Genomic DNA, 12,719 nt, shown 5'->3' with positions numbered 1-12,719 from the left:
GGCCTATATCTGTATCAGCATGGCATGGTGAATCCCTCCTCCTCTCCTTTTTTCTCTTCTTTTTCTGTGGCATAATCATTTCACCAGACGCAGACACAGAATGCTCTGCCTTGTTATCCTGGGTTATCTCAGTAGCCTCTCCTCCCTGTATGGTGCTTGTACTCACACAGGTGACTAGTTCCTGATAATCTGGAGCCTCTTGGCATGGAGGCTGCCCAACTCGGTCCTCTATACTTTTATCATCTCCTCCCTCTCTTTTCCTGTTCTTTTTCTTCCTCTTCTTTTCATAGTCTCCCTCAGCATCAACATTTGTACAGTCATTTGTGAGCTCTGGATCTGTTGAAGGGGGGTTGTGACCTTTAATTCCAGGATCAGCCTCTGTTTCCCTTGTCTGGTTCTGATGGTTACGATCAGGGCTCCGCTCAGTCACACTGGGGGTCATGGCTCTGCCCACTTGGGTCCTCTCCAAACAGCTTCCTTCACTTTCCTGCACTTCATTAATAGGTGAACTCGTTATGTCCACTGCCTGGTCTATTCTACTCCCCTCTACTTCCTCACTGACAAATCCGATATTCAGCATTGTCTTCCATTCTGTCAATGAAATGTCCATGTTGTCGTTTTCTTCCTGTCCATCTGTATTGTCAGCTAAATGTATACTAGGTTCTTCTGTTTCATTGCGGACCGAACTCCTACCAGATGAACATCTAACGCAACTGACTGACTCTGGGTTAGTCTCTTCTTCTGCCATGTTACATTTCTCAGGTACGATTCGCCGTGACCCAGCAAAATTCCGCTTTGATGGTGTGTCTTTAATCATTTTGGAAACCAAGGAAAGAGTGTGTTTGACATGAGGGAGGTGTTGTGTTTTCTTTGTGCTCCGTTTCTTTGTCTTGGCGGTGGAGTCTTTGCTAACAGATGTGGAGTCTTTGGTGAGGTATTTGCTTACAGATGAAAACTTTCTGCATTGCTTTTCAGCTTCATATGACGGATGACGCCAAGTTCCCCTATTTTTCTTTTTCAGGAATGGCATTAAAAGTGTATTTTCCTGTAAGAAAGAAATGTTTTGATAAATGTACTGCCAGACTTGAAATAGCAAATCATTGACTCATATGATGCAATGAGAAAAAGAGCCTAGATAAAATGTAACATTATTTGATCATACTCACCACCACTCTGATGTCATCATCACTACCTTCAGATTCCTCCTCCTGTCTGTAGGTCCATAGACAAAACCCCAGCATTATACACCTCAGAAATATACAATCATTATAAAGAAGCTCAAAGGAAGAAATGTGTTCTGCCCACTGTTTCATAGCTCAAATCTACCTTAAGAGCACTGATCATCTCCAGCAATTACAACCTTTTCTTATTTCAAAATTTAGAGCTGTAGAAAACTTACTCTGACAGTGGAGACAGTTCACCTTCCTCATCCAGATATCTGTTTGGTAAAGCTGAGGCTAACGTCGCTTTTCCTTTAGAGAACTTCTTCAGTGTTTTGACGCATCTAAAAAAGCCTCCAATTGCCTTACTCTATTGGAAACAAAAAGGGGTTTAATGTCAGTGAGACTGAGAAGACATTTGGAAGCATATGACACATTAGTACCCACAAATACATTCGGCCTATATATGATCCAAATGATAAGTATCAGAAGCTGGACTTTGTTTTATTTTATGACAGATCTTTTTTTACTGTACGAATTTGACTCAAGAAGTGCTGCCTACTTACCGAGAAGGTCACACTGTTTAATAGTGGTAGGTGTGTGTTTCTGTAAGCCCTCTCTCGACTAGATACGGGTTTACTTCTGTAAATGCTCCCCAGGAAGGGAAAGGAGTACTTTTTCAGGCCATGCTTCTCTGCTTTCCTCTTGTGATGTTTCATTGCATGTGAGACCTGCTGCTTCTTTTGGGGAGTGGCAGGTCCATCTTCCGCCCCACTCTCATCCTCTGATTCTATGGTACATGTGAACTCTGACCTCTCCTTTGAGTGACATCTTCTCACAGACCTCACCACCTCAGACACTGGCACTTGAGTTATGAACAGGCTGTCCCCTGAATCCCTACTGATATAACGTTATGTGTGAGAAAAGGCAAAGACAAGCATTGCAATGTTCACACTTTTGGTTGTGTTAATTGTAATGTTAATTCAAATACATTTTTCTTGACATTGTTGTAATAAGCTAGCTATAGGAATCCATTCTGAATGCTTCACACATTTATGTAGAAGCATTGCTGAGGGCACAGCACTGACTTTTAACCAATTTATCGGGGTTCATCTTTCCATGTGTGCTTACCTGTCTGCTGAAGAGTCAGTGCCATGGTCTGTGACGGGATGGGATAACACATATTCCTGCCCACTGAGAGCAGCCTCGAAATAATGTGAGATTGTTTTGACGATATCAGGATCGGGGGTCTCCAGAATGATCTGGGATGAATTATCTTCTGCTGCTTCATAAACGCCTTCTGAGTTCAACAGAGTGCGTGTATTATTAATTTCAACTCGTCGAGCTTGCAGGTCACTGACAGAAGCCATGAGGTACAAAAAAATGTATACCTTGTATCTATTCTACCTGTACACAGCACACGCGGTCATGTTTGGACAAATTCACACGGTCAACCAGGAAGTGAGACGAGCAGACGTCGTTACGTAACGTCAGAGAATATTTGTGGGACAACCAAGGTTTTTCTACGAGTTCTTCATTGACTCGCGCTACACAGCTCGTGTACACTAGCACGCGGTGCCGCGCGGTGAAACACCACTTCCCATTCATTATAGAGGCTTGTGAAAGCGGTGAGAAGCAGAGTGGGCGGGGGTCCGTTGGGTGGCGCGAACATGGCGTGGAAGGCGGTGAAAAAGACCAGCATTTCCCATCGTTTTATGCAGATCACCAACGCGACCGCTGGGCGATGACCAATCTGTGATCTTCATTCGCTCGAGGCTTGTGATTCCTACAGGGTACGGAATGGCAGACGTCAGCAAGACTGAACAGTTGCTGTTACATGTCCCGAAATTGAAGGAATTGTGTGACGTAAAACATATTTAGGAAATTGCGAATTAGTGTATGCATGGATTTACTGAACACTTGGTTTTAAACGATATTGAACTGTCTGTCTGATTCAAATCTTCCTTTCCTCCTCTTACCACTACAGTGTTGCAGCGAGGGCTGAAGAACAATTTTGCTGACAGACCTCATTTAAGTTTCCCATCAAGGGTAACAGGTTGCAACTTCTTGCACAAATGTATCGTTTTGCATTTCAGTAACACATTATTTTAAGGTACACGTATTTTATAAGTATGTGTATAAGTTGCTTATAAGGCCATTATTATGTCATATAATTAATAACTTCTTCGGATAGGTGTCCCTTCCACGGGATGGTTGAGCATCAGCATGAGGTCGTAATTAACAATAACATTTCCCAGGACATAGACATATCTGACATAGTAGCTATTACAGTGAAATAATACCATGCTATTGTTTGAGGAGAGTGCACAACTTTGGACATGAAAAGGTATTAATAAACAAATTAGGCACATTTGGGAAGTCGTGATACAAAATTTTGAACAGAAATACAATGGTTCATTGGATCAGTCTAAAACGTTGCACATACACTGATGCCATCTAGTGGCCAAACTCTAAATTGCACCTGGGCTGGAAAAATACATTATGGCCTTTCTCTTCTATTTTAAAAAGATGATGGTACAAAAAATACACATTTTTTTCCCTTTGTATTATCTTTTACCAGATCTATTGTGTTATATTCTAATACATTCCTTTCACATTTCCATAAACTTCAAAGTGTGCAAATCTGTCATCAAGGCAAAGGGTGGCTACTTTGAAGAATCTCAAATATAAAATATATTTTAATTTGTTTAACACACTGATTCCATATGTGTTATTTCATTGTTTTGATATCTTTACTATTATTCTACAATGTAGAAAATAGTAAAACATAAAGAAAAACCCTTGAATGAGTAGGTGTGTCCAAACTTTTGACTGGTACTGTATATGGAAGTTCTGCTGTTTATGCAAGTAAAAATATGGTCAGACTTTAGAATAAGGAATACATATTGAGGTAATATGACCTTATTAGTCCCACATTGAGATAGCTTACTAAGAGTCTGTTTCTTGTGTAACTTGCTCTTAATTAACTATTAATATGCTTTTATTATAACTAACAGTGAGGTTATTAAGGATTGTCCAGTTATACATGACTTATAACGTTTGAATAAGAAAACACTTAAGGCCTAATATATATATGACTAATAAGACATAATAAAGGCCTTATAAGCTACATATATACACACTTATAAACTACAAATTAGTGGCCAATATTATGCAGTGATACTTTGTTACCATCTCCACTGCAATATTTATTTTACCTATCAACAGGGTTGTGTGGAAAATCACGCATTACAGATGTGGGGGGAGTGCCATATTTGGTCCCCCTGGTAAAAATGGACAAGGTACAGTGATTGAAAGCCATAACGATAAACTGATATGAGATTAATGCTATTACAATTGGTCCAATATAAATTCTTATTTCTCCCTCCAAGGAGTACAACATGAACAATGTATGAAAGGAAATGGAGCTACCTGGAGCATTCATTCTTGGTGCAGGAGCTGTATCCTCCAGAAATGTTGGAATGAATGCAGAGGTTTGTTAGTTGCCAAAATTATTTTCCCATTGTCTTGATATATTCATGCAGTTTTGTCAGACTTATTATGATTACGTGAATAGAAAGACTTTCTGAAGTTGTCCATTTCAATTGCAAACTTTGGGAGGATAGGATACATTATGGTACCAATTCATTGGACGCTTAAATTAGACACAACTTAGTTGAAGACGGTTTGTTTTATTATTAGTCAATAAGTTGAGTCTTATCTCATTTTAATTATCATCACACTAGATGATGCCTCTGGTGCTCACTGAAGCTGAGTGAAGGCCTGCAGTGAATAGCAGCTGGTTGTCCTCCATCAATCCAGCTGATGGCCAGTGCCTACTGGAGAAAAACAGTGATACATTTTCAGACTGTGACTTCAGACTGCTGGCAAACCTATATGCATGTGAGGGAAAGCCTGGAAAGGTAAAAGATGGAGGGTGTGGATGGTAAGAGAATGTGATGAATACAGTGTAGATTATTTTGATACTTGGAATTATAACTATTATAATTATAATGTTCATATCAATTTAAAAACCAAGTGAGATTTTATGCCTCACTATAATTTAAATTGTGCTTAATCATTGTGTATGAATCATTATTTATGTTCCTGGTGAATAAAACCCGCCTCTGGTTATGCATTGACATAAAGTGCCCTTTAGGATCATCATTGAAATCATGTTTACATGAACTAAGACCTCCCTGTCTGTGTTTGCTCCCAAAGGTTTACTTTAGGTCAACAAATATTTAACAGGAGACTCTAAACTGGTTGTGTAATCAGTGCTGAAAATTATTTTTACATTTTCTGTCACGGTCAGGTCATAGAGGTGAGAGCCAAAAGGACAACAGGTGGGTGCCTTGTGGGTGCTCTTAGGAAGTCCATGGAGGAGCACTGTCCTGATAAAAGCCTGGCTCTCGGGGGCACCTTCTTCATCCAGAAAGGGAAGGCCAAGATCCACATCATGGTAAAAAGATAAAACATGCAGATATTTGTGTTGACAGGATTCTGTGACATGGTGTTGTGGTTTCAAGGCCCAATGCATGCTTATTGCTTTCTCTATCTAATTGCCATGACTTCAAATGTTTGTTGCCAAACCATATCAATGGACACCAATAATCAGAATGTATGTAGCCCTTATTACTGAGGCCTCAAAAGCTGCTTAGACAGGGAGCCCAATTCTGATATCTTTTTCCCACTAATTGGTCTTTTGACAAATCCCATCAGATCTTTTTACATTATCTCTTTTTTAGAGGTGATCTGATTGGTCAAAACACCAATTAGTGAAAAAAATATCAGAATTGGGCTGCCTGTTTAAATGCAGCCAAAGAGAGCATTACCAAATCCCATTTCTTGTCTTTCTGGTGCCTTCCTGTGCATAGCCAAGGGAGTTCTCAGCCTGCCCACTCAACTCCAACGACGATGTGAACAAGTGGCCGAAACACTTTGAGGTCAGCGCACCTCTCATCTGCCAGACCATGAGTATAGACTTAATCTATTGTTCCTAACTGGACTTTTGTTTGCTATCTGCACTTTTTACTAATTGGCTTTTTTTTTGTCTATCCAGGGATTGGACCTACGTGTGGAGCACACTCACTGCTTCAGCCACAATGGAGAGGGTGGCCTTCCCTGTGGCTCAGTTGGTAGAGCATGGTGTGTGCAACGCCAGAGTTGTGGGTTCAATTCCCACAGGGGGCCAGTACAAAAACAAATGCATGAAATGTATGCATTCACTACTGTAAGTCGCTCTGGATAAGAGCGTCTGCTAAAATGACTAAAATGTACTACATAGACACCACTTCTGACACCGTGGAATACCTGGGATACTTCATGCCTGCCGCGTTTGTCTACCGCATCGACCGACCCAAGGACACCCACGATGTTGAGTGAGACTGAAACATATGACACTTGACAGTCAAATCAATGTTAGAAAGTCCTACCGTTTGATCTTGATTATCTTACTGAATCAATAGTTGATGATCGTCTACAATATATCTTATATTATGCTTGATCAAAAGGCCTTTGCTTTGATGGTTTTACAACAAAGACCAAATTGTTTTAGTAAAGACAATACTGTGGTCCTTAAACTAAAAGTTTTGAACAATAACTCAGAAACATTTCAAGAATCGTTTGATTTTTGAAATTATTTTGATTCAAATAATTCTAACATTTCATTATGTTGTACTTTTGGGAATTAACTACCCGTCCATAATTTCTACGATAAAACAGCATCCGTGCTTTTCTTGTATTATTTTCCCATTTTCTCAAATCAAATCGAAGTTTATTGGACGCGTACACAGTTTAGCAGATGTTATAGTGGGTGAAGCGAAATGCTTGTCTTACTCTTAACAGTGCATACAAATATAAAACATTTTTGATAATTTATGTTACTGTCCCCACTACAACAACAAATACTTAAATAAATACTTAAATAAATGTAATTTTGTCCTTAAAACATTTAATAGAAATACTGTGGAATTACATTACTTCCTATGGAGGACTGTGCCAAATGGGGAGTGCCAATATGGCCGACCGGTGGCTTCAATGCCTCCCAATGGCCATACATAGCATCCGCAATCAGGGTTTGTAGACATCATTTGGTTTCAACCCTCGGCCTTCGTCAGGGGTTTAGTAAAACCATTTTACAGATGGAAAAAAGAATGAGGCTTTAATAAATTTGAAAATGGCCTCCTATGGGCTCAGGGTCCAATCACAATCTATTGGTTAGTCTATGCCAAAAAGAAATGGTCAGATTTCTGCAACTGATTTAAAGGCCCAATCAGCAGTTGAAAACATAAGAAAGCGTCCTCCCCGCCATTGTTTCGGTAAAAAGCTGAGGGATACGGCTGGGGAAACGCAACCATTCTGGATGCAAGCCAGGACTGACCATCCAAGATACCAAAATTATACACTGAAAAAAATATAAACACAACATTTAAAGTGTTGTCACATGTTTCATGAGCTGAGGAGCATTTCTGTCACGTCCTGACCAGTATAAGGGGTTATTTGTTATTGTAGTTTGGTCAGGGCGTGGCAGGGGTGTGTTTGTTTTGTGTTGTCGGGATTTTGGGGTATTGTTCTATGTTTTATATTTCTATGTTTTTTCTATGTTGTGAATTTCTTTGTTGGCCTGGTATGGCGCTCAATCAGGGACAGCTGTACATCGTTGTTGCTGATTGGGAGCCATACTTAGGTAGCCTTTTTTCCACCTATCTTTTGTGGGAAGTTGTTTTTGCACTGCTGTATTTTAGCCTGCAAAACTGTTTAGCTGTCATTCGTTTTTTCGTTTTCTTGTTTTTGTGTAGTGTTTGAAATAAAAGTAAAATATGAGCATTCACATACCCGCTGCATTTTGGTCCAATCACTACGACGGCCGTGACAATTTCTGTCAGTAATAAAGCACTTTTGTGGGGAAAAACTAATTTGCTGGACCTGGCTGCCAAGTGGGTGGGCCTATGCCCTCCAAGGCTGCAACCCTGCCCAGTCTTGTGAAATTCATAGATTAGGGCCTAATTTATTTAAATGTAATGATTTCTTTATATGAACTGTAACTCAGTAAATTCTATGAAATTGCTGCATGTGGCATTTATATTTCTGTTCAGTGTATTCGGAAAGTATTCAGACCCCTTGACTTTTTCCATATTTTATTACGTTACAGCCTTATTCTGAAATGGATTAAATAGTTTTCCCCACCCTCATCAATCTACACACAATACCCCATAATGACAAATCAAAAACAGTTGTTTTTTTTAATTCGCAAATTAATACAAATAAAAAACTGAAATATTACATTTACGTAAGTATTCAGACCCTTTGTTGAAGCACCTTTGGCAGCGATTACAGCCTCGAGTCTTCTTGGGTATGAAACTACAAGCTTGGCACATTCTTCTCTGCAGATTCTCTCAAACTCTGTCAGGTTGGATTGGGAGTGTCGCTGCACAGCTATTTTCAGGTCTCTCCAGAGATGTTCAAGGAAGAGTCTTGGGGGTTCCAGTCTTGGGTTTTTTTCTCTGGCAGGCACTTCTTCTTCTATGGTATATTGGCGATCACACAATTTAATGTGCACCCGCCATCTACTATGCGGGATGGAAAGAGGATTCCCCAAAACCTGAACTGCCAAAATATTGCCAAAAAAGAAATAAATCAAACAACTTCTATTAAAAAAATTCATTAAATAGATCTGATCCCTACACCGGCTCAAGGGGAGCCTGGGAGGGCAGGTCTTCCGGCGCCAGTACCCCTTGCAAGTGTTTCAATGTAAAATCCTTGAGTCCCAAAAACGTTTCTGCTGCAGCCACAATAATCTAGTCTAGTTTCTTCTACTTTTTTTTAGACTTGTGCTGTACAGTTTATAACTGTGGCAATGAACGCAACAAAATCTACCTTTTTAACACACAGGGTATCTTTTGTCTGGCAGCAAACATTTACTACAGGCTGTGGTGCATCCACTACCATATCTTCACTAGCATCACTGTTTTCTCAATTATTTTAATCACCTCCGCATAGGAGATTCGATTGACTGCCCTAACCTTTGCCACCTCAATTTCCTTCACCCTTACAGGGCACTCCAGGAACTCAGGATCATGATCCCCACCACAATTGCAACACTGTCGTCTTTCTACACACCTTTCTTCAGTATACTCTGTTCGTCTGCACTCACTTGAAACATGGCCAAATCCTTTACAATTCTTAAACTGCAGTGTTTTGGGGACAAAAGCTCTTACATCTTACATAACCAAGCTTCACATGCATAGGTATTTGCTCTTTATCAAAAAAGAACAGGACCGACAGACTTTCTTCTTTCTCTCCATTCACCCACCGTGTCAGACACTGGGCACCAACCAAATCAGGAATTATCTTCAGGTATTCAACCGGAACATCCGTCGTCACCCCTGAGATGACTCCTTTGACAGGTGCTCTACCCTGAAGTTCAAAACATAACATTTCTGTTGTCCGGATTCTTTTAAGGCCCAATGCAATCTTCCTCTGCTCTTCAGAAATACAATCAATCAGAATAAGACCACTCCTGCTCACTTTGATAGACTCCACTTTTCCAAGCGCATACTTCACCATTTTTTACACCTCAAACGGGTTTCCCACATACGCATCCTTACTCAACAAATGCATCCCAACAAGAAGCGATTAATTATCATTTACACACGTATCCTTCACTCCAATTGTAGACAATTTCCTTTTTGTTTCAGTTTTTGATATTACTGTTGTCCATTCAGAACATTCGTCTTCACCAAATTTACTCAACTCGCTGCTTAATTCAAACTCAGCATCCACTTCCGCCATCTTCTTCGGCTTTCTTCCCAACGCATCTGACAGGCACTGTCAACTGTGGGACCTTATATAGACAGATGTGTGCCTTTCCAAATCATGTCCAATCAATTAAATTTACCACAGGTGGACTCCAATCAATTTGTAAAAACATCTCAAGGATGATAAATGGAAACAGGATGCACCTGAGCTCAATTTCGAGGCTCATAGCAAAGGGTCTGAATACTTACGTAAATAAAGTATTTCTGTTTTAGAATTTTAAATAAATTTGCAAAACTTCTAAAAGCCTGTTTTCACTTTGTTATTATCAGGTACTGTGTGTAGATTGATCAGGAACATGTTTTATTTAATACATTTTAGAATAAGGCTGTAATGCAACACAATGTGGAAAAAGTCAAGAGGTCTAAATACTTTCTGAATGCACTGTAGTTTTAACCATGTTTCAGTTTGTTTACAAATATTGCAGTAAAACAAGGTGTAGTGGGCTGTAGTGGAGCGGGTCGAGAGCTTGAAGTTCCTCTGTGTCCACATCCCTAAGGAATTACCATGGTCCACACACACCAACACAGTCGTGAAGAAGGCACGACAATACCTCTTCCCCCTCAAGAGGCTGAAAAGGTTTGGCATGGGCCCTCAGATCCTTAAAAAGTTCTACAGCTGTACCATTGAGAGCATCTAGACCAGCTGTATCCCCGCTTGGTATGGCAACTGCTTGGCAAACGACTGCAAGGCGCTATAGAGGGTAGTGCTTACAGCCCAGTACATCACTGGGGCCGAGCTCCCTGCCATCCAGGACCTCTATACCAGGTGGTGTCAGAGGAAGGCCCTAAAAAGACTTCTCTCTGCTACCGCATGGAAAGCGGTACCGATGCAGCAAGTCTGGAACCAAAAGGAACCTGAAAAACATCTACCACCAAGCCATAAGACTGCTAAATAGTTAGTGAAATAGTTAACCAATAGCTAGCCGGACTATCTGCATTGACCCTGTTTGCACTAACTCTTGACTCATCACATATGCTGCTGCTACTGTTTATTATCTATACTGTTGCCTAGTCACTTTACCCTTACATATATGTACATAATCTACCTCAATTACCTTGTACCCATGCACATTGACTCTGTACTGGTACCCCGGGTATATAGCCAAGTTATTGCCACTCATTGTGTATTTATTCCTTGTGTTATTGTTTATATTATTTATATTTTTTTCTCTCCGCCTTGTTGGGAAGGGCCTGTAAGTATCATTTCACTGTTAGTCTACACCTGTTGCTTACAAAACATGTGACAAATAAAACGTGATTTGATCTTCTTTTTTTTGGTTCTGATGGGGTACTACAGTTGAACTAAGCTCATGAGGCATTTATAGGTTATATTCTTCAAGAATCAATGGGTACCCTACATATTATAATTCCAAAAATGTATGTAGCAACTGCTGATTGCCCCTTTAACCAAGCACAATATGTTGTATTCCCATTGTGATTGAATTAGACTTTTAGAAATTTGAAAATGGCCTCTTATGGGCTATAAGAGGCCATTTTCAAATGTTTAAAAGTCTACTTTTGTTTTTCTTTCTGTAAGACCCTGAAGTGCCGAATTGCGTCGGTTTTACTATTATTATCAACATCCACTGTTATCCAAGAGTTGCTGAATATCCCCTTCACTTGAGTTCGCTCCTCATGCACATTGGAGAGCTAGGTAGCGCAGTGTTCCTTTCTATTCCCTTTCGCAGAGGGGTGTAATCATTACTCCAAACAGTTGCAACCCGCCCTGTTGCTGAACCTGTCCAATTGAAACACTAGTTCCCGTTAACTGTTAGGAGTAACGAGTACACCCATGGGGCGTAAAACGTTTCTTAAACGGAAGCCAAACGAACGAAACTGGGCGGGACATACCTGAATTTGTCCAATAGAAACTCTCGTTTTGGGATCAATGACTAGGGTTTGGACTAATGATTACACCCCTAGTATAGCGTTCTACAGTAAAATAGCCCCCTTGTGGATCCTGCCCTCTACTGTCACTAACAAATAATGCAAGTTTCCCACAACGCTGCCGCATCATCATGTCCGGAAGTGAGACAATATTGACAATATGGCCACTGGTCGCAGAAGGGGGAAATTTTGGATTTGACAGCCCTTTCCCCTCGGTCGCAAATACACCCATTACCATCGTCAAGAATCGACGCATATGAATGAAGGGACTCGGGAATCCACGGGATGTTGTCATTGAGCTGAGGATACATTCAGAGCGTGAAAATCGTCATGTCGTTTTTCCGAAGGAAAGGTAAGGAAGTATGATAGCCGAGCCGGCTAGCGCGACCCAAAGGGCGTAAAGAGGCTCGCGGGAGAGGTTGAGGAATGTGTGATGGCTAGTAATGACTGAGATGAGAATGCGCTTGACAGGTCTGTGTCAAGTCCACGCCGACAAAATATCCGCTGGATAATATAGCAAATACCAATTTGTTTCTGTAGTTATGTTTTTCAAATCTGAAGATCTAAAACTGGCAGCCACACCATCTAGCTAATGCAGCTTTCCTTCTCAATAGTTTTTGCTACTGCTAACGTTATGTAGCTAACGTTAGCTAGCTGATGCTGTGGTGCTAATACTCAGCTAGCTACTAGTATGCCTGACCATGATCGATAGCAATTCATTCTTGGAGAATGTAGATTATGTTGGTTATTACCTAGATAATAATTAACCTGAAAGCCTTGCATTTGGTGATTTCCTAATAATGTCACGGTAATGTTTCTTTAGTTTAGGTCCCTGGCTGTCTTCCATGCCAGT

The 12,719-nt window shown here is 40.4% G+C and overlaps 1 protein-coding gene, 1 long non-coding RNA gene and 1 pseudogene across 4 annotated transcripts in view; 2 read left to right on the top strand and 1 right to left on the bottom strand.

The window, feature by feature from the left end:
- Positions 1–1,165: 1,165 nt before the first annotated feature.
- Positions 1,166–2,741, bottom strand: LOC123723786 (uncharacterized). The gene is made up of 4 exons (XR_014392166.1): positions 2,292–2,741; positions 1,727–2,060; positions 1,400–1,530; positions 1,166–1,212 (listed from the first exon to the last, which is right to left on the bottom strand). It is a non-coding gene; the product is annotated as an uncharacterized LOC123723786 (long non-coding RNA).
- Positions 2,742–2,830: 89 nt separating this feature from the next.
- On the top strand, positions 2,831–7,992 carry LOC106603423 (ester hydrolase C11orf54 homolog; annotated as a pseudogene). Its single transcript, XR_014391953.1, has 8 exons — positions 2,831–2,870; positions 3,148–3,209; positions 4,389–4,462; positions 4,553–4,654; positions 4,907–5,083; positions 5,476–5,622; positions 6,038–6,106; positions 6,223–7,992. The product of XR_014391953.1 is annotated as an ester hydrolase C11orf54 homolog (transcript).
- Positions 7,993–11,983: 3,991 nt separating this feature from the next.
- LOC106603515 (A-kinase anchor protein 10, mitochondrial) overlaps positions 11,984–12,719 on the top strand; it is a 31,018-nt gene continuing 30,282 nt past the window's right edge. For both annotated transcript variants that reach the window (XM_082974606.1, XM_014197306.3), the window contains exon 1: positions 11,984–12,218. In XM_082974606.1, coding sequence (XP_082830732.1) covers positions 12,197–12,218 — 22 coding nt within the window. In that variant the 5' untranslated portion in view covers positions 11,984–12,196. The remainder of the gene's footprint in view (positions 12,219–12,719) is intronic.

The sequence above is a fragment of the Salmo salar genome, chromosome 04 (genome assembly GCF_965601325.2).
Source record: "Salmo salar chromosome 04, fSalSal1, whole genome shotgun sequence".
Classification (NCBI taxonomy): domain Eukaryota; kingdom Metazoa; phylum Chordata; class Actinopteri; order Salmoniformes; family Salmonidae; genus Salmo; species Salmo salar.
Note: the sequence above shows the minus strand (reverse complement) of the source record. Positions and strands in the feature narration are given on the sequence as shown.